This window comes from Anguilla rostrata, chromosome 9 (genome assembly GCF_018555375.3).
Source record: "Anguilla rostrata isolate EN2019 chromosome 9, ASM1855537v3, whole genome shotgun sequence".
Taxonomy (NCBI): Eukaryota; Metazoa; Chordata; class Actinopteri; order Anguilliformes; family Anguillidae; genus Anguilla; species Anguilla rostrata.
In genome coordinates, this window is record NC_057941.1 from 107,865 (window position 1) to 132,500 (window position 24,636).

The 24,636-nt window shown below is 46.8% G+C and overlaps 1 protein-coding gene across 2 annotated transcripts in view; it reads right to left on the reverse strand.

The window, feature by feature from the left end:
- Nucleotides 1-24,636, reverse strand: part of LOC135262580 (serine/threonine-protein kinase PAK 3) — a 30,927-nt gene that overhangs the window by 2,696 nt on the left and 3,595 nt on the right. Inside the window, exons 2-14 of one of the 2 annotated variants that reach the window (XM_064349588.1) lie at nucleotides 20,188-20,381; nucleotides 18,575-18,675; nucleotides 17,371-17,524; nucleotides 16,852-16,889; nucleotides 11,704-11,766; nucleotides 7,687-7,833; nucleotides 6,779-6,950; nucleotides 6,282-6,345; nucleotides 3,624-3,672; nucleotides 1,854-1,966; nucleotides 1,287-1,404; nucleotides 643-742; nucleotides 141-337 (exon numbers count right to left, since the gene is read on the reverse strand). In XM_064349588.1, the coding sequence (XP_064205658.1) occupies nucleotides 141-337; nucleotides 643-742; nucleotides 1,287-1,404; nucleotides 1,854-1,966; nucleotides 3,624-3,672; nucleotides 6,282-6,345; nucleotides 6,779-6,950; nucleotides 7,687-7,833; nucleotides 11,704-11,766; nucleotides 16,852-16,889; nucleotides 17,371-17,524; nucleotides 18,575-18,675; nucleotides 20,188-20,359 (1,488 nt within the window). In that variant the 5' untranslated portion in view covers nucleotides 20,360-20,381. The remainder of the gene's footprint in view (nucleotides 1-140; nucleotides 338-642; nucleotides 743-1,286; nucleotides 1,405-1,853; nucleotides 1,967-3,623; nucleotides 3,673-6,281; nucleotides 6,346-6,778; nucleotides 6,951-7,686; nucleotides 7,834-11,703; nucleotides 11,767-16,851; nucleotides 16,890-17,370; nucleotides 17,525-18,574; nucleotides 18,676-20,187; nucleotides 20,382-24,636) is intronic. The other variant, XM_064349589.1, reaches the window with a different exon arrangement.

Genomic DNA, 24,636 nt, shown 5'->3' on the forward strand with positions numbered 1-24,636 from the left:
TTAATGTTTCTAGCAAAGGCCATAACGGCATTTTCTCAGACATGAAAAGTCTCAAATATGTGTCTTTTTTCTGTGTCATTGTTGGTGGTGATTGAACATCTGCGCATTCTATCTCTCTGATGTGTCAGGAGAGGCCTTACCCTGAGAGGATTCTCATTTAAATAGGGTGGCTCCCCCTCCACCATCTCGATGGCCATGATCCCTAAAGACCAGATGTCCACTTTAGGGCCATAGGCCTTGCGGGTCACCACCTCAGGAGCCATCCAGTACGGGGTGCCCACCATGGTGCTGCGCTTGTTCTGCTCTGGGGTGATCTGGGCACAGAAGCCGAAGTCCGCTAGAAAGGAGATGGAATAGTGTCAGAAGAGTTCCCACACGACCAGCGATCCCCCTTCCTGATGAGTGTTCCTGGACATCAGTGAAGAGTAAAGATGGGCTCAGTAACATTGAGAATGACGGCACTTCCAGAATCAGCTCTTTAAATCCAACTTAAACCCAGCCTTTTGAGCTGAATGTAAATTCAGTAAGTCACTCTCTGCTTGGAGGAGGAGGCCTGTTATGCCAGCTAGACTCTCATTTTTCCGCCGGTTTAAATCATGGCAAACACAGATTCTGCAAGTTTAGCTCCTGTTTGACACTTACTCAGTTTTACAGAACCATCCATGCCCAGGAGGATGTTGTCACTCTTTATATCTCGGTGGATCACCTGGTTGGAGTGCAGGAAGTCCAGAGCCTGCAGACACTGCAGGAAGAAAAATGTGCTTCATTGGGACAAGCATGCGCTCTTAGCTCAGAAGGGCAAATACCAGGCTTTGCTCTAGGCTGTAGGCTCAAGAATAATATGAGGGAATGTGGCATTGACTCTGAAATGAGTATGCTTCAGGTAGAGATTAAAAATACTAGAGTCAGCTCAGCACAGAGATCAAGAAAACTGGAGTCTGCTTTGGGAACAGATCAGGAATACCAGAGTCTGCTTCAGGAACAGATCGGGAATACCAGAGTCTGCTTTGGGAACAGATTGAGAATACCAGAGTCTGCTTTGGGAACAGATCGGGAATACCAGAGTCTGCTTTGGGAACAGATCAGGAATACCAGAGTCTGCTTCAGGAACAGATCGGGAATACCAGAGTCTGCTTTGGGAACAGATTGAGAATACCAGAGTCTGCTTTGGGAACAGATCGGGAATACCAGAGTGTGCTTTGGGAACAGATTGGGAATACCGGAGTCTGCTTTGGGAACAGATCGGGAATACCAGAGTCTGCTTTGGGAACAGATCGGGAGCCTACCTCTCGGCAGACAGCAGCAATCTGCCCCTCATCCATGCAGGTCTCCGTCACCACATCAGTCAGGGAGCCTCCGGCAAGATACTCCATCACCACCCACAGCTCATCCCCAACCAGGTAACTGCAAACAGGGGGGCACACACCACAGGGGGTACACACCTGGTCACACAGACACCTGCTTCCCTGCGGCTTTATGAGAAACGGGTGCTACAGGAGGAACTAGATGCCACCCTTGTTGGTAGATGCTGTCACATGAATTCTGACAAACACTGTATCTGATGCATTGAGTGAGAAACCAGCTGTAGTCCCTCTCTTGACTGGGAGTGACGCATCAGTCCTCAGAGGTGAATAAGGGAGTGTAAGGCTGCCAGCTCTCAGTAATGCAGTTTAGGGTTGGTTTAGGGTTGGTTCAAAGCACAGTGTACGATCTGCTCTTAATTGTGTTTTCTACCATGTAAGAATACATTTATATTTTTACCCTGTTTAAAAATGTTCACATACGAGCTCAAACAGTAGTGCGTGCACAGACTGCACAGTGTGAGCTAGTGTGTGTCTGGCAGGCAGGCTTACCTATCCAGGTAATTGACGATATTGGAGTTTTTGTTTTCCCTCATCACCAGGATCTCATTGATGATCAGTTCCTTCTTGGGCTGCTGCTGCAGTGTCATCTGCTTGATGGCCACCTGTAAGGGAATGCCCACAGGGTGGAGTCAGAGGGCTGGGGGGGGTGGAGTCAGAACTGATGGGCTGAAGGTGGAGTCAGAGCCAAAGGGCTGGGGGCGGAGGCAGAGTCAAAGGGCTGGGGGCGGAGGCAAAGTCAAAGGGCTGGGGGCGGAGGCAGAGTCAAAGGGCTGGGGGCGGAGGCAAAGTCAAAGGGCTGGGGGCGGAGGCAAAGTCAAAGGGCTGGGGCGGAGGCAAAGTCAAAGGGCTGGGGGCGGAGGCAGAGTCAAAGGGCTGGGGGCGGAGGCAAAGTCAAAGGGCTGGGGCGGAGGCAAAGTCAAAGGGCTGGGGGCGGAGGCAGAGTCGAAGGGCTGGGGGCGGAGGCAGAGTCAAAGGGCTGGGGGCGGAGGCAGAGTCAAAGGGCTGGGGGCGGAGGCAGAGTCGAAGGGCTGGGGGCGGAGGCAGAGTCAAAGGGCTGGGGGCGGAGGCAGAGTTGAAGGGCTGGGGGCGGAGGCAGAGTCGAAGGGCTGGGGGCGGAGGCAGAGTTGAAGGGCTGGGGAAGGAGGCTAGGGGTAGGGTTGGGAGACTGTTGATGACACATGATAGTTTTTTTGTTGTTTATATTACAGTGAAACCTGCCTCAGCAGTTACCTTTGTGTGGCATCCACCTGTCCATGATGTCTACCAGTCCTTACTGGTTCTCCCTTTAACTTTTCTTGTTATATTATCTGCACAATGCAGTTGACAGCCATGCTGTTGCTCTCCCTTGAGCGGTTGACACTTTTTTTGAAACATTGGCATTTGTAGCAGTGACTAGCATAGTGGCTAGCTAGCATGCCACTGGGAGAATAATGTTCTCTGCACTGCCATGTTTGCTCATGTGCGCGTGTGACACAGCTATCCCTCAAGTCCGTTGTAATATGCGTTAAACGCACATGGCATTGCACGGGTGGACGATGGCCCTCGATCATTCGTCCCTGTTTGTTAAACTTGTATTCTGGCCTAATAATGGTCTCCATGATATAAACAAAGAAACAAAGTGTTACGCCAGATCCGCCTGGTCTTTGTCTTAATCAAACATGGACTGCGATAAAGCACTGCAGATCAAACACACACTGCGATACAGCACTGCAGATCAAACACACACCGCGATACAGCACTGCAGATCAAACACACACCGTGATACAGCACTGCAGATCAAACACACACCTGCCGATAAAAAGACAACTGCAGATCAAACACACACTGCGATACAGCACTGAAACAGATCAAAACAACACACACTGCGATACAGCACTGCAGATCAAACACACACTGCGATACAGCACTGCAGATCAAACACACACTGCGATACAGTACTGCAGATCAAACACACACTGCGATACAGCACTGCAGATCAAACACACACTGCGATACAGCACTGCAGATCAAACACACACTGCGATACAGCACTGCAGATCAAACACACACTGCGATACAGCACTGCAGATCAAACACACACTGCGATACAGTACTGCAGTTCAAACACACACCGCGATACAACAGTGTAGTATCTGGGCACAGCCACCTAATCCACGTCCCTCAGACCTTTACCAGCCTTTGACAGGCTGCTATTCCTACTGCACTCATTCTGTCCTTATCTCTCAGAGCTCTGTGTCCAGCACAGGGAAGCTGGCTTACCTCCTGGCCGGTGGCGATGTCAATGGCTGTGTACACTGTCCCAGAGGCTCTGTGGAAACACATACAGTCCGGGTTAGGGTTGATTTATTAGTTTCCACTGGACACAGTGAAATCTGTTTGTAACACACATGGCTGTGGCTTCAACAGAGGTCAGCTATTTTCACTTTTGCTGGATATAGTCTCTTCGCAAGTAGGAGAGTGTTTTTTTTTATTAGTCAGAGTTTATGAGTTAATAGACTTGATAAAGCACCCTTTCTGTGGCAGGTGTTGAATGTGGAAAATATTAAATAGTGAATCTGAAAGACCCTGTAGACATGATATAATTAGCAAAATAAATGTTTAACTGTCTATATCCAAGAAGAATGTGGGGCTTGAGATTGGCTAGCCACCTTTTGTTTTACAATGGCTCACGTTCCTGTTCAATAAAAAGCCCAAGTAACCACCAGGTGGCAGTATTGCACAGAACATGCATTTATAATTTAGGGTTAAATTTGAGAAGCAGCTGAGCTGTACCAATAATTGGTTCTGGGGGGTAGGGATATTTGTTGGTTTTTTCAGTTCTGCCTTGAATAACTCAATGACTGCAGGCTGGTGCGGTGCTCTAAGCTCTGAGCTCCAAGTCACTGTGCTCCTCAAGAGAAGTAGAAGCACTAAAACTGCTGACTTTTAAAGCCTTACTATCTGTGAATCTGTCACCGTGGCAACCCCAGCCTAACTGTGCCAGTACTGCGCTGTTCTCTCCTTGGCAATAGCCTGGGTTACGGTACTGACTGACAGGCTTGTGGAAGGAAGGGCACCCACAATGCAGTTCTGCAACCTCCCATTACACAACCCTTACTCTCCCCAAACCCTCAGTAGAGGCCTGGTGCTTTTCCTTACACAGCCCTTACTCTCCCCAAACCCTCAGTAGAGGCCTGGTGCTTTTCCTTACACGACCCTTACTCTCCTCAAACCCTCAGTAGAGGCCTGGTGCTTTTCCTTACACGGCCCTTACTCTCCCCAAACCCTCAGTAGAGGCCTGGTGCTTTTCCTTACACGGCCCTTACTCTCCCCAAACCCTCAGTAGAGGCCTGGTGCTTTTCCTTACACGACCCTTACTCTCCTCAAACCCTCAGTAGAGGCCTGGTGCTTTTCCTTACACGACCCTTACTCTCCCCAAACCCTCAGTAGAGGCCTGGTGCTTTTCCTTACACGACCCTTACTCTCCCCAAACCCTCAGTAGAGGCCTGGTGCTTTTCCTTACACGGCCCTTACTCTCCCAAACCCTCAGTAGAGGCCTGGTGCTTTTCCTTACACGACCCTTACTCTCCTCAAACCCTCAGTAGAGGCCTGGTGCTTTTCCTTACACGACCCTTACTCTCCCCAAACCCTCAGTAGAGGCCTGGTGCTTTTCCTTACACGGCCCTTACTCTCCCAAACCCTCAGTAGAGGCCTGGTGCTTTTCCTTACACGGCCCTTACTCTCCCCAAACCCTCAGTAGAGGCCTGGTGCTTTTCCTTACACGGCCCTTACTCTCCCAAACCCTCAGTAGAGGCCTGGTGCTTTTCCTTACACGACCCTTACTCTCCCAAACCCTCAGTAGAGGCCTGGTGCTTTTCCTTACAGACCCTTACTCTCCCCAAACCCTCAGTAGAGGCCTGGTGCTTTTCCTTACACGACCCTTACTCTCCCCAAACCCTCAGTAGAGGCCTGGTGCTTTTCCTTACACGACCCTTACTCTCCCCAAACCCTCAGTAGAGGCCTGGTGCTTTTCCTTACACGGCCCTTACTCTCCCCAAACCCTCAGTAGAGGCCTGGTGCTTTTCCTTACACGACCCTTACTCTCCCAAACCCTCAGTAGAGGCCTGGTGCTTTTCCTTACACGACCCTTACTCTCCCCAAACCTCAGTAGAGCCTGGTGCTTTCTACACGCCCTTACTCTCCCCAAACCCTCAGTAGAGGCCTGTGCTTTCCTTTACAGGACCTTCTCTCCCAAACCCTCAGTAGAGGCCTGGTGCTTTTCCTTACACGGCCCTTACTCTCCCAAAACCCTCAGTAGAGGCCTGGTGCTTTTCCTTACACGACCCTTACTCTCCTCAAACCCTCAGTAGAGGCCTGGTGCTTTCCGTCCTGAAGGTGGCATAAGAACGGCTTACTACTGCTTATGTACTGGTGCACCGTGCCGTGTCCAAATTTGGCTATTAAAATATACAGCTGACTCAAGCCAAGGGGAGATTAAGACAGACTGCCCTCTTGATAGCTGCTTACCCTTGTCCAATAAGAGAGACTGTCCTCTCGATAGCGCTTACCCTTGTCCAATAAGAGAGACTGTCCTCTCGATAGCGCTTACCCTTGTCCAATAAGAGAGACTGCCCTCTCGATAGCGCTTACCCTTGTCCAATAAGAGAGACTGTCCTCTCGATAGCGCTTACCCTTGTCCAATAAGAGAGACTGTCCTCTCGATAGCGCTTACCCTTGTCCAATAAGAGAGACTGTCCTCTCGATAGCGCTTACCCTTGTCCAATAAGAGAGACTGTCCTCTTGATAGCGCTTACCCTTGTCCAATAAGAGAGACTGCCCTCTCGATAGCGCTTACCCTTGTCCAATAAGAGAGACTGTCCTCTCGATAGCGCTTACCCTTGTCCAATAAGAGAGACTGCCCTCTCGATAGCCGCTTACCCTTGTCCAATCTTCTCGAAGCGTGTGTATTTCTTTTTTGGGTCCCCCACACTCACAATGCTTCCTGAAACAGAAGAGAGGAGAGGCATAAGATATCACAAAACTCAGCAGCTGTCAGGGTTACAATCTGTGATAATACATAATTTGTGATATGTTCTCAACATTGTGTTTTTTACACCTTAGCTTCAGCTCAGTGTGCCATTAATACCAATAAGATGCAAGTTGTGAAGTGGAAAGATGATTATTTATTGTATTAAATATTGATTTGAAAGAATTGTAGAAAGTTAAAAACCTCTGGGATGCTAATCTTGCTAATGTTATTATTTGCTTGCGTGATGGTTTTATTGTTTATGTGATGTATACATTCCATGCAGTCAAATGACTTTACAACAAGATGATTTAAAACCAGCCACAGTAACAGCCCCCAGATGAAAGAGAAGCAGAGATTCCAAACAGGATGTTCATAGCAGCGGAAGTGTGACAGGAGAGAAACGTACGCAGTCGCTCCAAAATCTCCTCGTCCGTCATCTTGGACTTCTTCCTCTGCCGGTCCGTGTGCCGGTACAGGGTGCTGGAGGTGTTCTCGGGGGCCTGTGATTCGGGTGGGGTCGTGTCCTCCTTCACAGGGGCGGGGGGCGCCGCTGGCTCCATGACTGAGCGGGTGAAGATCTGCCGGGACGGGACACCCTCATTAGACTCGGGACACCCCCCTGTGACCCAGGACACCCCCATCAGACTTGGGACACCCCCCTGTGACTCGGGACACCCCCATCAGACTTGGGACACCCCCATTAGACCCGGGACACCCCCATTAGACCCGGGACACCCCCATTAGACCCGGGACACCCCCATTAGACCCGGGACACCCCCATGAGACTCGGGACACCCCCATTAGACCCGGGACAAATGTCCCTTTCTGCGAAAGGTTCACATGAACGCTAAGCGAACACATCATTATTCTAACCACCTACATATTCTGTTTTTTCCTATAAAAAACTGTTATAATTATTATAACCATTGTCAAAAAAAGAAATATATATATTTGTGAAAGCTTTCTGTTCAGTGTCATATTTAGTAAAACTGCAATTTGCTCTAAAGAAATCGGTATATTTACTCCTCTGAGGTATATGCAGGTTTCCATGCATATACACAAATGCATGTTTTGGATGACTGTTCTCACAGATGCATGTTTTGGATGACTGTTCTCACAGATGCATGTTTTGGATGACACAGATGCATGTTTTGGATGACTGTTCTCACAGATGCATGTTTTGGATGACTGTTCTCACAGATGCATGTTTTGGATGACTGTTCTCACAAATGTGTGTTTTGGATGACTGTTCTCACAGATGCATGTTTTGGATGACTGTTCTCACAGATGCATGTTTTGGATGACTGTTCTCACAGATTTGGTGTGCTCTGGACGGGGTGCAATAATCGGGGGCAGTTCATTATCATCATCATCATCATCATCCTCTTCTTCCTCATCCTCATCATCCTCCTCTTCGGACACTGGAGGGGCTAGCGGAGGCTCGGAGGCAGTCTTCGTGCCCTGTGGAATAAAGGAAAGCATGCTAACTGCACAGGATTACTTTTACTGTGTTAATTATCTGGGTCTTAAAAAGAGACTAGGCTGTAGGTGCAGTTTTTACCAAAATCCAAATGTTTGATTTCTAGGTGCTGCTTGTCATTTTTGCTAATGGGTTTCAGTAACAGTGGCAATGCCAGCATGTTCACTGTGTGTATGCCACATGGTCAGCCTGCTGGAAGCATCTCCAGAGGGAGGCAGTGGGGGCAATACCCTCATTTTGCCCGATTCTCTCACCACAGTGGAGGAGGCAGCGGGGGCAATGCCCTCATTTTGCCCCATTCTCTCCCCACAGTGGAGGAGGCAGTGGGGGCAATGCCCTCATTTTGCCCGATTCTCTCACCACAGTGGAGGAGGCAGCGGGGGCAATGCCCTCATTTTGCCCCCTTCTCTCCCTACAGTGGAGGAGGCAGAGGAACACTTCTCCCCCCTCTGAGCATATTTTTGATTTATTAATTTATTTTATTTTTATTTATTTATTTATTTGACAGGGACAATACACATAGGGGCGATAGAGGTAAGAGCGGTTGTCTGGCAGTCGGAGGGTTGCTGGTTCGATCCCCGCCCTGGGTGTGTCGAAGTGTCCTTGAGCAAGATACCTAACCCCGAACTGCTCTGGTGAATGAGAGGCATCAATTGTAAAGCGCTTTGGATAAAAGCACTATATAAATGCAGTCCATTTATATAAATACAGTCCATTTACATTGATCAACATCACTATTCTGTGATGTAAATGTGCCAGATTTAGCCAGATCGCTAATTTGCATCTGTTGTCCCTGGGCAGGCTGATGTTAACATTAATGATGTTAATACAGAAGACAAGGTGTCACTGCAGACCAGAAAACCGCTCCCGTAGACCACAGAAATGAACACACAAACGCACTGTTATCAAACCATGACAGACACGCTTCATAGTGGCTTTAAGGTTCATTCACCGCAGTTCTGCCATGTGTCCACTAGGGGAAGCATGTCAAGCCTGACTACTAGTCTGCATCTGTGAAGCTGCAAGCAGAAGCGATGAAGCTGAAGATGAAGCAGGGCTCTGACATCAGCAGATACCAGCCGACGGAACGCCTGAGACGCCAGTGGGGCCTGAACACCTGAAATTCAACCCTCACCCCTGACTCTCGCATGTATAATTCAGGGTTTAAAAAGTTCCTTTACTGCACACCTGAGTCTGGAGCCTGAAATGAGAGGTAAAGTACTGCTGCCGAATGATGACAATACTCTATCCTCTCTCCCCGACTCCTGGAACTCCAGTATTAATGGTTATTTCCTGTACCCTTACTCATCCTTACCCTAAAACATCTCTACCCTAACACATCCCTTCCCTAATACATTTGTACCCTTACCCATCCATACCCTTACCCATCTCTACCCTAACACATCTGTACCCTGACACATCCCTTCCCTAATACATTTGTACCCTTACCCATCCATATCCTCACCCATCTCTACCCGAACACATCTATACACTGTCCCATCTCGACCCTAACCCATTCCTACCCTTACAGATTGATTACCCTAATTCATTCTTTTCTATGAGGGTATGTTAAATATGCTATTTTCAGTATTGTTGACATAACATAATTATTTCTGTCCAGGAATGATCACAGTTATTACAGGAAGAAAAATAGCTTTGATTCAGGGAAGCTAGTTTCTTATTTTATTTAGATATTTCTGTCATGCAACAAAAGAAAAAAGCAGACATGCACAGAGTTCCTCAAACGTGAATACAGAAGTCTCCAGAAAAACCCAAGAATCCAGAAAAACCCAAGACTCCAGAAAAACCCAAGACTCCAGAAAAACCCTAGACTCCAGAAAAACACAAGACTTCAGAAAAACACAAGACTCAATAAAAACACTATTTAAAAAAAAGACTATTACATTACATTACAGGCATTTGGCAGACGCTCTTATCCAGAGCGACGTACAACAAAGTGTATAACCATAACCAGGAACAAGTATGACGAAACCCCTAGAGAGAAGTACCGGTCCAAGTGCAGGGAACAACCACTTAGTTCAACTTGGACCCTGAAGGTTAAACTGATTAACACTAACACAACGAGAACGGCAACAACGCAATCTATGGAAAATATTAAACAGAATGTGTGTGTGTGTGTGCGCAACTATGTGTGTAACTGTGTGTATGTGTGTGTGAGAGAGAGAGTGTGTGTGTGTATGTATGTGTGTGTGTGTGTGAGAGAGTGTGTGTGTATGTGTGTGTGAGAGAGAGAATGTGTGTGTGTGTGTGTACAGTATGTGTGTGTACTGCATATAGTATGAAGTGGCTTTCTTCCTCCATTTTTCAAGCTGCTATAAAACCCTTTTCCCATTTGGTAGAGGTGAGAAGTGGAAGCTGCCTGCACACACCTGCAGGAAGCCTGTTGCAGCCCCTCTCTTTCTAACATATGCAGTGGATGAACACTTGAGATGAAGAAATTCCCACATTTAAAGTAAGTCCAAAAGCCCACTCCACAACCAGCCATTTTCCCAATCCGTTATTCTCTTACACTGCAGCAGCGAGGACACAAGTCCAGAGGTCATGAGCACGTTTTGCCAGGAAGTGAGATGCTATCCAGGGATCATGGGTCATGTCACATGCTGAGGTGATGTCCCAGGTTTGAGTCAATAAGTACCTGACAGGTGGAGCAAGTTAGTTCAGAGCATGCAATAGAGGAGTACAGAAGGACTACAACACTGTGTTAAAGGACTACAACACTGTCTAAGAAAGGATTACTGAGGAATGGAGATGGAAGATGGGTTAGGGTTGAGCTCAGCATATCTAAGATCAGCTGAACATGTTGAGCAGAGCTAAGTCTGACAGGAGAATTGCTGAAAAACTGAGCAAATGGTGTGCAGTAGAGGCAAATGCTCTATCAAGCTATAAATCAACCAATCAAACCATCAGTGTACAAATCAACCAATCAGACAGTCAATATTTAAATCAACCAAACAGTCAATCTATAAATCAGCCAATCAGTCAATCTATAAATCAACCAATCAAACAGTCAATCTATAAATCAACCAATCAAACAGTCAATCAACCTATAAATCAAGCTGCCAATAATGGCAATGTTCTGTGGGGGCCTGTCTTTGCTATCCTGAGGCATTCAAATGAAACATTTGAGCCAAATACATCAGTTTGTCAGCTTGATTTAGTTATGTTTCATATAAAAACGCATGCTCTTTCATGTTGAATAACATCTGTGGAAAAGGTTAGTGCATTTTATTTTGACACTTTTTGTAAGGGAAATGAACTTTTGACTGGCATCATAACTGAAGCATCTATCTTCTCTCCATTCCATCACTATCATTTTAAGAGGTAATTGGTCAATGTTCCAAGATGATCATAACCTTTTGAAAACATCAGCGTCAATGTATATTATGAGTTTATTATATGTGTAAATAAATATATATATGGTACATATTATATGTGTATATCATATGTATATATAAACATGTGTATGAGGTGTGTATTACTTGTGTGTATATATACATGTGTGTATATATGTGCATATAAATATGTATATGAAGTGTATATTATATGTTTGTATATATGTACATATAAATATGTATATGAGGTGTATGTTATATACGTGTATTATATTACATAACAGACATTTGGCAGACGCTCTTGTCCAGAGTGACGTACAACAAAGTTATATGTATATGAGGTGTATGTTGTATGTTTATATTGTATGTATATAAGGTATATGTTGTATGTGTATATTGTATGTATATGAGGTGTATGTTGTATGTGTATGACGTGTATATTATATGTATAACGTGCAGGTGTGGCATATCATGTATATAAAGCATGTGAGGCGTTACCTTGTCAAATAAAGCGCTGCAGGTTCTAAGGCTGGCAGGTGGTCCGGAGGACAGTAGCCGGTTCTGAGTGTGAGAATGGGAGGGGCTTACACACAAACCAGCAGAACAGCAAATGGACTGGGTGGGAGGGGCTTACACACAAACCAGCAGAACAGCAAATGGACTGGGGGGGAGGGGTTTACACACAAACCAGCAGAACAGCAAATGGACTGGGGGGAGGGGCTTACACACAGACCAGCAGAACAAGAAATGGACTGGAGGGGGAGGGGCTGACACACAAACCAGCATAACAGCAAATGGACTGGGGGGGAGAGGCTTACAAACCAGCATAACAGCAAATGGACTGGGGGGGAAGGGCTTACACACAGACCAGCAGAACAGCAAATGGACTGGGGGACGGGGGACGGGAGGGTTTACACACAAACCAGCAGAACAGCAAATGAACTGGGGGGGAGGGGGATTTTACACACAAACCAGCACACAAAGACAAATAGCCTGGGTGGGGGGCAAGGGATTTTGGACATGAACCGATACAAAAACAAATGGCCTGGGTGGGGTGGAGGGGGTGGATTTTACACACAAACCAACACACAAGTAAATGAACTGGGTGGGGTGGGGGCACTAGTTTAATGTCATTGACTTAAATTCACTCATGAAGCTGATTAGATTTTTTTAAATTGAAAAAAGGTGGTTCCACAGTTATTGTAGTGTCAGGTTTCTCTATCAACACTGCTGTCTGCACAGACACCCCAACACATTTCTTCTGAAGCTTCTGAGACATGAAGCACACAGAGCTTACGGCATCAAGCCGAAGCCTTTCTGATGGGACTGCACTGAAGAACCGGTCTAAACTGGCATGCGTGCTCTGAAAGATTGAAAGATAGACATAGACTTAATTGATGTAAAAACCACAATGTCAGCAGTTTCTCTTTATGTGTACTGCATGGGTTGCTGGGTCAGTTAATGAGGAGAGGATATGAAATGGACTCTTAAGGGTAATCTGTCTGTTGCTCTACTCATCCTTCTATCATTATTTTCATCCTTCTGTCATTATTTTCATCCTTCTATCCTTCAACTGATTACCAGTTTCTAGCCTTCATCATCATGTATTATTAAGTGCATTATCTATTGCATTACTAATTGTCAGTGTTTTCCACCACAGAACCCCACTGATTTTCAGAACATTGGGTCAAAGGGGGATGTTGCGGGGGTTTCTGATATGACTTCATATGAATACGCAGTCTCTAACCTGCCCGACTCAACATCCATCCACAGTTATGAGGAACGAGGCAGGCCTGTAGCTCTGACTTCTCCCCAAAAAACTCTGTTTAAATGATCTGAAGGTCAAAGGTCAACACAGAGGTCACTGATACGGGTTTCTGTTTCCAGTCTACAGCTTTACCTGTTGTTCTTGAACAGCAATTAAATGTTTAAAAATGTTATTCTCACTAAACAGTAAGAGTAACAGTAAGACGCCGTATTTCTCTGCTACAAGTTTCACACTTACAAATAGCAAGCCTGTTCATTGCTCATTCTAGTGACTTTATACAATGTATGACCTTACTCATGTATGTGTCCATCGCCTAATTATTAATAAACTGCCAGCATTTAAGTTGTTTCCCCCCTACTTCCACTTTCTAATATTTATTGACTAACTACAAATTTTTATTATAACTCCAAATAATAATAATAAATAACACATTATGATTCAGATCACATTTTAGATCTCGTCCCATTGATGTAGAAAAAAGAACTTCAACAACATAGAAACCGATTGATTTGTAGCACTGAAAGTGTGATTATAACAGCACTAAAAGCAGCCTCGAGTGAAGTCATGAGGTAAAGTCTTAAATTCAAAACTAAATGTTCTCAGTGTGTTTTTTAGAGAATCCACGTGATATTTGTGAATGAATAAATAGTGTATTATTCCAAATGATATTATAGCCTCAAATCCTTTTAAAGATAATTATAATCAGGGACTTTATGAAAAAGTTTATGCTGAGAACATTGAGTACGGGTGTAAGTGAAAGTAATTTGGAATATACATAATTTTATTGATGAAACGGGGCCAGTGACACTAGTATTTTATATTTTTCCACATATGTTTCTGGAAATAATGCTACTTCTTTATAATGAGCAAATGATATAATATGACACTTGAATACTTAATCAATTAATGCACTATATTCTTGTTGCTGTTATTACTTACATGGCAATATAATATAGATCATCAAATTTTATTTCAGAAGTGACAGCTGCATGCCTTTATATTGGCCCTGGAAGGATGCTGGAATCTAAAGCAGCTGGAAACAGAATGCCTAACACTGAGAGGGGCCTAAGACTAACTATCCTTTCCCATTCAAGCCATCTTGACTTTCCCCTCTGGGAATTGCTGGGAACATTTACACCACTTGAGACTGTTCTTTTATGAGGTACCCTACATACATATTATCTATACAGAAAATATTCAAATTCTAAATGCCATTTTCACTTTGGAATGACAGTCTAGTACCACTATGATCAGAGTGCATTATGGGACACGGCTTTCCTGTCCATGTGAGCAGAAGTACAGTATTATACTGTGGTCTTAATCATTGATGAGCAAACCTTGATAGCCTTGCTCTGCACAAAGGGTTGTGTTACAGAGAACACTATCTTAAGACCACTGTAAGAGTGACACAAACAGTCTCAAATGCACCCAGTTTCCCATGTCACAGTTCTACTGTGTCCCAGTATAATTGTTCAGGGTCAGTTTGTGGGAAATTCACACATATTTCCTTAAATATACAGCTACAATTCACACTTCATGCACCACAAAATTTCAGTGACAGCTGAAAAGATCCCCTAAAATATGCAATTTGCCCAGTGGCTCACAAGTCAAAGCTGTGAAACCACCCTCTTAAGTAGCAGGATCAGAACTGTCACTAAATCAGCTTCAAATCAGCTTCAAATCAGCACTAAATCAGCACTAAATCAGCATCCAATCAGCACTAAATCAGCACCAAATCATCCCTAAATCAGCGCTAAATCTGCACCAAATCAGCCCTAAATCAGCACTAAATCAATACTAAATCAACACAAAATTAGCACAAAATCAGCACTAAATCAGCATCAAATCAGCACTAAATCAGCATCAAATCAGCACCAAATCATCCCTAAATCAGCACCAAATCAGCCCTAAATCAGCACTAAATCAATACTAAATCAGCACTAAATCAATACTAAATCAGCACAAAATTAGCACAAAATCAGCACTACATCAGGAACCTGAGTTGATGGTGTAAACAAGCCAGCTGCTTGAAACAGCTGATAAAACTGTCCTTTAAACAGCTGACACAGCGCCTATTACTGCTCTGGTACAGACCAGCACCGTTGACTTCCAATGCAACAATACTGGAGTCATTAATGTGTCACACACAAACAAAAATGAGCTGTACAGATTCATAAGAGGTGAGATTCAGTCTGGAACAGCCCAGGAATCCCTGAATCCTGCTTCGTGGGGAACTGGCATGCGCTTCCAGAACCTGAAGCTTCCTCATATGTCACTCAGAGTGAGGTGTGTGACTCACCTCACTCTGAAACTACTCAGGTTACACACACTGATGTGTTCATGGCATGAATGATATGTGGGATTCAAACAATAATGGACAAAACAAATTTTTAGAATTCATGGCAACAAAATCAGGGAAAGTCCATTTTTCTTCCACAGTTGCCAAAATCAATGAAAGCTTTTATTTTCTGTAAACTAGACTTCCTGAATGCTCATGTTAAGGGGGAAAGGCCTACTACCATTTTACAGACAGGCATTTATGCATGACTGCAGTCAATGCTTAGACATTGACAAATGGACAACCAAAAACTGTCAGGTAGTGTCAAAAGTCTAGTATTATTGATCAACAGTAGTCAAGAGTAAAAATTCTATAGGAAAGTTGAAACAGCTCAGAAAGTGATATGATTTTATTGAGGAATGTGTGTGAAAGGACATATTGTAAAATTGACACAGCAAGAATATAGAAGGCTTGATGACCCTAGCTCTATACACAGACAGAAGGCAAAGACCATAGAAGTCTTGAAGGGGCCTAGCTCCGCAAAGAGAAAAAGTTAAAGACCATAGAAGGCTTGGTGAGGCCTAGCTCCAGGTATGAAATGTAAAACCATAGAAGGCTTGATGTGGCCTAGCTTGACACAGAAACAAAAAGTAATTTGACTGGAAATGAAGCCCACAGCAGCTGACTACTCTGCTGAACCTTTCGTCAGTGATGCTCAAACACATGCAAAGACCAATGGCTCTGATTAGCTAGAGCTAAGGAAACTCATCTGTGGCCTGCTGAAACTAAGTTTAGCCTGCTATATTGTATAACATGTAAACAAATGAATAATTTAATAACTACAGCAGTGTGAGGACACATTGAGTTGAAACCCTGTAAACTCTGAGCGTCTGAATGCGCATATTTGCATTACTATGAGATCTAGACTATTTCAAATGTTGCGCATTCCTTTGCAATACAGAATGATTCAGAAATTATCTGAGATAGGGAGCTTTACAGAAATATATTTATTTAAAAAACAAAGGTGAACTGCATGTTTTCCACAGAAGAAAACTCAACCCTGCTTCTTACAAAATGGCCTCCTTTCTGCTCCTCACACACCTGCTTTTAACATGTTAGTAATAATCACCAGCAGGTGTGCAGCTGGCCTTAATCAGTCACAGATACTGAGACTATTAGTAGTTAAAGGGACACTGCACTTACAACGATGTGTGAAACATGAGATGTTCCCTTATGGCATGTTAAAACATTTCAATCAAACACAAATTCCTTGTGAAGAAGCTTCCATCTTTACACTCTTTCCATGATAGATTTCATAACAACAAAACCTTCATCATTAAGAGGTGCTGATACTCTCATATACAAGGGATGATATGCAAATGGAAACAAATATCTGAACACCCAAAAATGCCAAGTTACTCACAGACACAAAGCTCTGTCTATAATTCATTAGAACTTGCTAAATCTAAGCCTGCGGTCATTGAGGATATTTCCCAAGGAAACCCTGAAATGTGGCAGACTCTCTGTACTGTATAGGTGTGGGGCATACCTGCCATCCCTACCATCAAGTGTATTTAGAAGTTCTGAGTAAACTGCTTACCAGAGTGTTAGCTGCCATGTAACCATGTGCTGATTTATCTGAAAAACAGAGGAATATGAATACATAAAATAACCCTTAATGATGTAATTCATGAGCAGCCATATTCATCATAATGTATTTAGAGAGAGCCCCTTTATTTTCCAGGACAAATGAGCCAAAAAAGATTATTTTATATAAATAACTTCCACACATTTATCCAATTGCGTTCATCATTCAGTGCATTTTGTGTATAAAAGCGTACTTGCAAAAAGACATTAGATTGTTATTGATTTTATACATCAATTTTCACAATGGATTAGCAACAGCCCTGCTTTTGAGTGCTGTGGCGGCACTTCACATTATTACAATGAATGTTTTGGTTCCTAGCCTTTCTCCAGGATTTAATTTCAGCATCAACTTACACAGCTCACTTACACATCATTCTCTCAGCCCGGTGCCTAAGTAAGATATTCTTAACATTCATTAAAACCGTCAGCTCTGGGTTAAACAGAAATGCACAGGAAAGCATTGGGTGCTGACCTCCGGAGGTAAAACTCATGTACTTCTGGTTGTTGACTGTTTCTTTGGAGTCGTAGAATTTGAGGACGTCCAGAACGGCTTGGGGGTTTTTCTTCTGCTCAAGCTTTGTGATGTTCGAGGTCTGCAGGAGTCGGGCCCACTGCTCTGGGATGCCCTGCAGTGAGGGACAAGAACCCACCTGAGTGTTAGCACTGGTGCTAATGATCCCATTCAGTCACTATGGCATTTCACTAGAGCAGTGATCCCATTCATTCACTATGGCGTCTCACTAGAGTTGTGATCCCATTCAGTCACTATGGCGTCTCACTAGAGTAGTGATCCCATTCATTCACTATGGCATTTCACAACAGTAGTGATCCCATTCAGTTAGCATCGCATTGCTCACTACAGTGTGTCCATGTAAAAGAAGTATGCGTTTAGACTGCTCTTTGGATTGTTTGAGGAGTTGAACCCTCTCTGAGCAATGGGGTCTGTGGGGGTCACTGAGCACTAATACTGGTTCCACTGTGACACTGCAGCACAGTGGGGGTCACTGAGCACTAATACTGGTTCCACTGTGACACTGCAGCACAGTGGGGGTCACTGAGCACTAATACTGGTTCCACTGTGACACTGCAGCACAGTGGGGGTCACTGAGCACTAATACTGGTTCCACTGTGACACTGCAGCACACTGGGGGTCACTGAGCACTAATACTAGTTCCACTGTGACACTGCAGCACACTGGGGGTCACTGAGCACTAATACTGGTTCCACTGTGACACTGCAGCACACTGGGGGTCACTGAGCACTAATACTGGTTCCACTGTGACACTGCAGCACACTGGGGGTCACTAGGCACTAATACTAGTTCCACTGTGACACTGCAGCACACTGGGAGTCACTGAGCACTAATACTGGTTCCACTGTGACACTGCAGCACACTGGGGGTCACTGAGCACTAATACTAGTTCCACTGTGACACTGCAGCACACTGGGGGTCACTGAGCACTAATACTGGTTCCACTGTGACACTGCAGCACACTGGGGGTCACTGAGCACTAATACTGGTTCCACTGTGACACTGCAGCACACTGGGGGTCACTAGGCACTAATACTAGTTCCACTGTGACACTGCAGCACACTGGGGGTCACTGAGCACTAATACTGGTTCCACTGTGACACTGCAGCACACTGGGGGTCACTGAGGTGCATTCAGAACTCACGGTGAATTCCCCGGTTACAGCGTCGAAGCCCACGTGTATTGTGTGCTCAAAGTCCGAAGGCAGAGAGATTTCCGGACGTTCCTTCTCCTTCTTCTTATTGGCTGCAGAGAGTGAAGATGGAACAGATGGTGACCAAAATTATTTCAGTGGGGGGGGGGGGGGGGCAGAGGTCAGGTGGGCAGGGGGGGCAGGGGCAGGTTGGTGGGGGGCTGGGGTCAGGTGCAGGTGGTGGAGGAGGTGGGCAAGGCAGTGGGGGCAGGGAGCGGGGCAGGTGGGTGGGCAGGGGCAGGTGCAGTGGGGCGGGAGTGGGGGGTAGGAAGCGTGGGGGCAGGTGCAGGTAGGGCGAGGGTGGGGGCAGGTGCAGGTGGGCGGGAGTGGGGGTAGGTGCAGGTGGGTGGGGGCAGGAGCAGGTGGGCGGGCAGTGGGGGAGGCAGTGGGTGGGGGCAGGTGGGTGGTGGGGTAGGAGCAGGTGGGTGGGGGCAGGTGCAGGTGGGGGGAGTGGGGGTAGGAAGCAGGGTGGGGGCAGGTGCAGGTAGGTGGGAGTGGGGGTAGGAGCAGGTGGGTGGGGTGGGGGGCAGGTGCAGGTGGGTGGGGGTAGGAGCAGGTGGGGTCGGGAGTGGGGGTAGGTGCAGGTGGGTGGGGGTAGGAGCAGGTGGGGTAGGAGTGGGGGTAGGTGCAGGTGGGTGGGGGTAGGTGCAGGGTGGGGCGGAGTGGGGGGTAGGTGCAGGTGGGTGGGGGCAGGTGCAGGTGGGTGGGGGTAGGAGCAGGTGGATGGGAGTGGGGGTAGGAGCAGGTGGGTGGGGGGCAGGTGTAGGTGAGTGGGAGTGGGGGTAGGAGCAGGTGGGTGGGGGGTACATGCAGGTGAGTGGGGTAGGTGCAGATGGGTGGGGGCAGGTGCAGGTGGGCGGGAGTGGGGGTAGATGCAGGTGGGTGGGGGCAGGTGCAGGTGGGTGGGGGTAGGGGTAGATACAGGTGGGTGGGGGCAGGTGCAGGTGGGTGGGGGTAGGAGCAGGTGAGTGGGGGTAGGTGCAGGTGGGTGGGGGTAGGTGCAGGTGGGTGGGGGTAGGTGCTGGTGGGTGGGGGTAGGTGCAGGTGGGTGGGGTAGGTGCTGGTGGGTGGGGGTAGGTGCAGGTGGGTGGGGGTAGGAGCAGGTGAGTGGGGGTAGGTGCAGGTGGGCGGGAGTGGGGGCAGGTGCAGGTGGGCGGGAGTGGGGGTAGGTGCAGGTGGGTGGGGGTAGGAGCAGGTGGGTGGGGGTAGGTGCTGGTGGGTGGGGGTAGGTGCAGGTGGGTGGGGGCAGGTGCAGGTGGGTGGGGGTAGGAGCAGGTGAGTGGGGGTAGGTGCAGGTGAGTGGGGGTAGGTGCAGGTGGGTGGGGGTAGGTGCAGGTGGGTGGGGGTAGGTGCTGGTGGGTGGGGGTAGGTGCAGGTGGGTGGGGGTAGGTGCTGGTGGGTGGGGGTAGGTGCAGGTGGGTGGGGGCAGGTGCAGGTGGGTGGGGGTAGGAGCAGGTGAGTGGGGGTAGGTGCAGGTGGGTGGGAGTAGGTGCAGGTGGGTGGGGGTAGGTGCTGGTGGGTGGGGGTAGGTGCAGGTGGGTGGGGGTAGGAGCAGGTGAGCTCACTCTTGTCTCCTCCGGGAAAGATGGAGCGCAGTCGAGCTTTCCTGTTCTTCTCCTCTGGAGCCATTGGGAGCGGTTTGGAGCTGAGATTCACCGAGGAAGAGTCTCTGCTGTTACTGTTCATTCTCAATGGGGGGGCTGGTGCTTTCTCTTCAGGTTCCACACTGTAGGACATCTTTAGCAGCACTCACAGCGTCCTGGAACAGAAAGAAGCTGAGATCAAAACACCATTCTCTCTCAGATTATTGCAAATGGAGAAACTGTTCTTTCCAGAAAGAAGGAACAACTGTAATGCCATATATTTTACTGAATATACCTTACTGGCATGGCTACATATTCATTACTCGCTAATTTTGAAAACGAAATGAAATACTTAATTAAAGACAAGTCCTTTCGGGTAAACGCTGAGAGTGCTGCTCTATCCCAGAGTGCACTGCTGGTTTCTCTGGCCCCACACTGACCCAGAATCGCCCCAGAACGCCAGAGTCAGCACATTTTTATGAGACACGCCTAGTGAGGGACACAGTGTCCATATTATGTTCCCTGGAGCACAATATTACCCAGCATCCAATATCTTCAGCTCTCAAAGGCCTGGGAAGGAGCAGCTCTAGTCTGATCTCATGAGGTCACTGTATCCTATAATCTCCTCAGAATCCCAAAATCTTCAATTTCCTGTCCTCTGCAGCTCTTTTAACTTTTCCCCTCCAGAAATGAGAGATTTATCAGAAGAGGAGAGGTTTGAAATAAGTTTGTGGGTTAATTTCTCACGCATTTCTCAGAAGTTTGTGGGTTCATTTCTCATGCATTTCTCACAAGTTTGTGGGTTAATTTCTGTCTCCACACCCTTTGAGCAGAGTTGGGGTTAATCAGCAGAGTTGGGGTTAATCAGAAGCAGCTCAGTGCTTTAAATGTATGACGTGTGAAATGCACGTTGTTTAAGCTCATTTAAATAAATGATATTAAAATCATAACAGCACCTTGAAGAGTGGAGCTTGAGAAACCTGCTGGGATCACATAATTTATTTCAGGAGCAGAGCCGAGAGTTGTAACGCATTTATTCAAAGCCTTGCAGCCAGATCTGTTCCATCATATACTGAGTATCAGATTTAAATAGCACATTTACACTATTCCATCATAGCTTCAGCATCCTGCCTTACACAGACACACACACAGAAAATTATTTTCAAATTTCGTTTTTGTGAGCGTGTGTGTGAGTGTGTGAGTGTGTGTGTTTGTGTGCATTTGTACCATATGCAGATAACCTAATAAGAGCTCTCTCTCCATGCTTGCTCTGTTTTATGTCAGCAATTAATCTGCATTGGTCTCATATAATAATACCCCCCCCCCCCAGCCCCCAGCCCATCACAGGCTCACTAATGAGGCATAGAGACAGCATGGCAGTGCCCCCCGAGTTGATACTTGCTGTATTTATTTAGGTGGTGCTAGAATTTGCTTTGCATCGATTTCAACTTGTGTAATTATTGGTGAAAGTGTCCATTCCAATATAAAATGCTAAAATTAAAGAATAAATCTCAATTGGACTAGTTTTTATGCCATTACAACATTTAATACATTATTACATCGTAGTACAATTGATTCACTTCAATACAAAATAGGCCTATTTCATATTAAATTGTAATATGTCTTTCAAACTACTTTCAAACTATTGAAATATTCTTATTTATGTCCTTCATTTTAAAATGTATTCCTAATTATGCATTTAAACAAGTCATTTGCTCATATATTGTAACATACAGTAGGCTATGTATTATTTTCAATGTGTAAACATCACAATGTGGAATCTACCATGTGCAATATAATATCCCGCACAGCACAGTATAACACAACATAATCCTCTCTATACAACCTACTAGTGCATTAGAACAGCATCTGTGCAAAGCACAACATCACACCAGATTATCTTCTGCACAGAGCATAGCAGAAAATCACACAGAACATCCTTTACTACACAACACACAGTGTAATCCTGAACATCACAAGAGCACACCCACAGAATGCATTTCAAGCATAGAGGAGAAAACCACTCTGAATGTGGTCATGGACGAGAGTGAACCTGACGGCCATCTATCTCTCTCCAGCTGTCACTGCCTCTCCAATAGTGTCCCGACATTTTGAGCTGCACTGACGTATTCAGAATGAATAGATCCAGTCGTTGGATTGGAACCAAAAAGGCACTGTTTCTCTGAGAGGCTGAATGAGGGGATGTGACCTGATGCCTGCAGGTAACCGGCTTCCAGGGGCCTGCTATCGAAAAGAGCAGAGCAATGACTAGGGCAGGTCAACGAGAGACAACCGGGTCCTGACCTCTTACAGATGTAGTTCACTTTCTGGGTTTTTATATTATTTCAGCTTTAGTTCGTTTTTTGGTGCTGTATTTTATGAGGATGTCCTGATTTCTGATGATGTGCATACAGTAGCCCACAGCTTTACAGTTGCAGGTAAAGAGGCATTCAGGTGTTTGAGGTCTAATGTAAAAAATACACTCCAAAGTAACTTGTTCTGTAATCATGTTTACAGAGGCTGTACGTGTGAAGCAATTAATTTCATAGATTCTACTTACAATTACATAAATATTAAATTACAATTATATAAATATTGGTTGTTAAATTTTGCTGTTGCTTCTTTCCTTCTCACATCTCAAGCAGCCCAAGCTCTTCACTCTGAAGCTTCCACTCATATAGAAAGTCATGCCACTGGCCATTCCAGTTTGCTCAAGTGCAGTCGTCTCAAGTTTCATTTCCTAGGAAATAGTTCCGGTTGAAAATAAGCTTTTTTTTTCTACAGTCCTGCACATGGCCTCATGGTGGCGCTGTTCTCTACGGCCTGCACACGGTCTCATGGTGACGCTGTTCTCTACAGCCTGCAGTCCTGCACACAGCCTCACGGTGGCGCTGTTCTCTATGGCCTGCAGCCCTGCACACGGCCTCATGGTGGCACTGTTCTCTACAGTCCTGCACACGGCCTCATGGTGGTGCTGTTCTCTACGGCCTGCAGCTCTGCACACGGCCTCATGGTGGCACTGTTCTCTACAGTACTGCACAGGCCCTCATGGTGGCGCTGTTCTCTACGGCCTGCAGTTCTGCACACGGCCGCATGGTGGCGCTGTTCTCTACGGCCTGCAGTCCTGCACACGGACGCATGGTGGCGCTGTTCTCTACAGTCCTGCACACGCCCTTACGGTGGCCTAATTAATCGCTGTATGAGTGCTTGCTGACTGCTGAGCTTCTGCAGGGATGGATAAACATGGCAGCTCCTCGGGCGGCAGGCTTTCCTCATCCTTCAGCGAGGCTGAGCATAAAATACTGACCTATTTACAGCACAGACAGGGCAGCCGGCTCAAACCACCCATCCACAGCAGCCCTCAACACTCAACCCTGAGCACTCAGCCCTGCACTCAGCCCTCAGCCCTCAGCACTCAGCACTCAGCACTTAGCCCTGCACTCAGCACTCAGCCCTCAGCACTCAGCACTGAGCACTTAGCCCTGCACTCAGCACTCAGCACTCAGACCTGCACTCAGCACTCAGCACTCAGCCCTGTACTCAGCACTCAGCACTCAGCCCTGCACTCAGCCCTCAGCACTCAGACCTGCACTCAGCCCTCAGCCCTCAGCACTCAGCACTGAGCACTTAGCCCTGCACTCAGCACTCAGCACTTAGCCCTGCACTCAGCACTCAGCACTCAGACCTGCACTCAGCACTCAGCCCTGTACTCAGCACTCAGCACTCAGCACTCAACCCTGAGCACTCAGCCCTGTACTCAGCACTCAGCACTCAGCACTCAGCCCTCAGCCCTCAGCACTCAGCACTGAGCACTTAGCCCTGCACTCAGCACTCAGCACTCAGACCTGCACTCAGCACTCAGCACTCAGCCCTGTACTCAGCACTCAGCACTCAGCACTTAGCCCTGCACTCAGCACTCAGCACTCAGACCTGCACTCAGCACTCAGCCCTGTACTCAGCACTCAGCACTCAGCACTCAACCCTGAGCACTCAGCCCTGTACTCAGCACTCAGCACTTAGCCCTGCACTCAGCACTCAGCACTCAGCACTCAGCCCTGTACTCAACACTCAGCCCTGAGCACTTAGCCCTGCACTCAGCACTCAGCACTCAGCCCTGTACTCAGCACTCAGTACTCAGCCCTGCACTCAGCACTCAGCACTCAGCCCTGTACTCAGCACTCAGCACTCAGCACTCAGCACTCAGCCCTCAGCCCCCAGCACTCAGCACTCAGCCCTGCACTCAGCCCTGTACTCAACACTCAGCCCTGAGCACTTAGCCCTGCACTCAGCACTCAGCACTCAGCCCTGTACTCAACACTCATCCCTGAGCACTTAACCCTGCACTCAGCACTCAGCACTCAGCACTCAGCCCTGCATACTGCACTCAGCACTCACAGCCCACATGAATTGTGAGGGTGATCTATCCTGGCA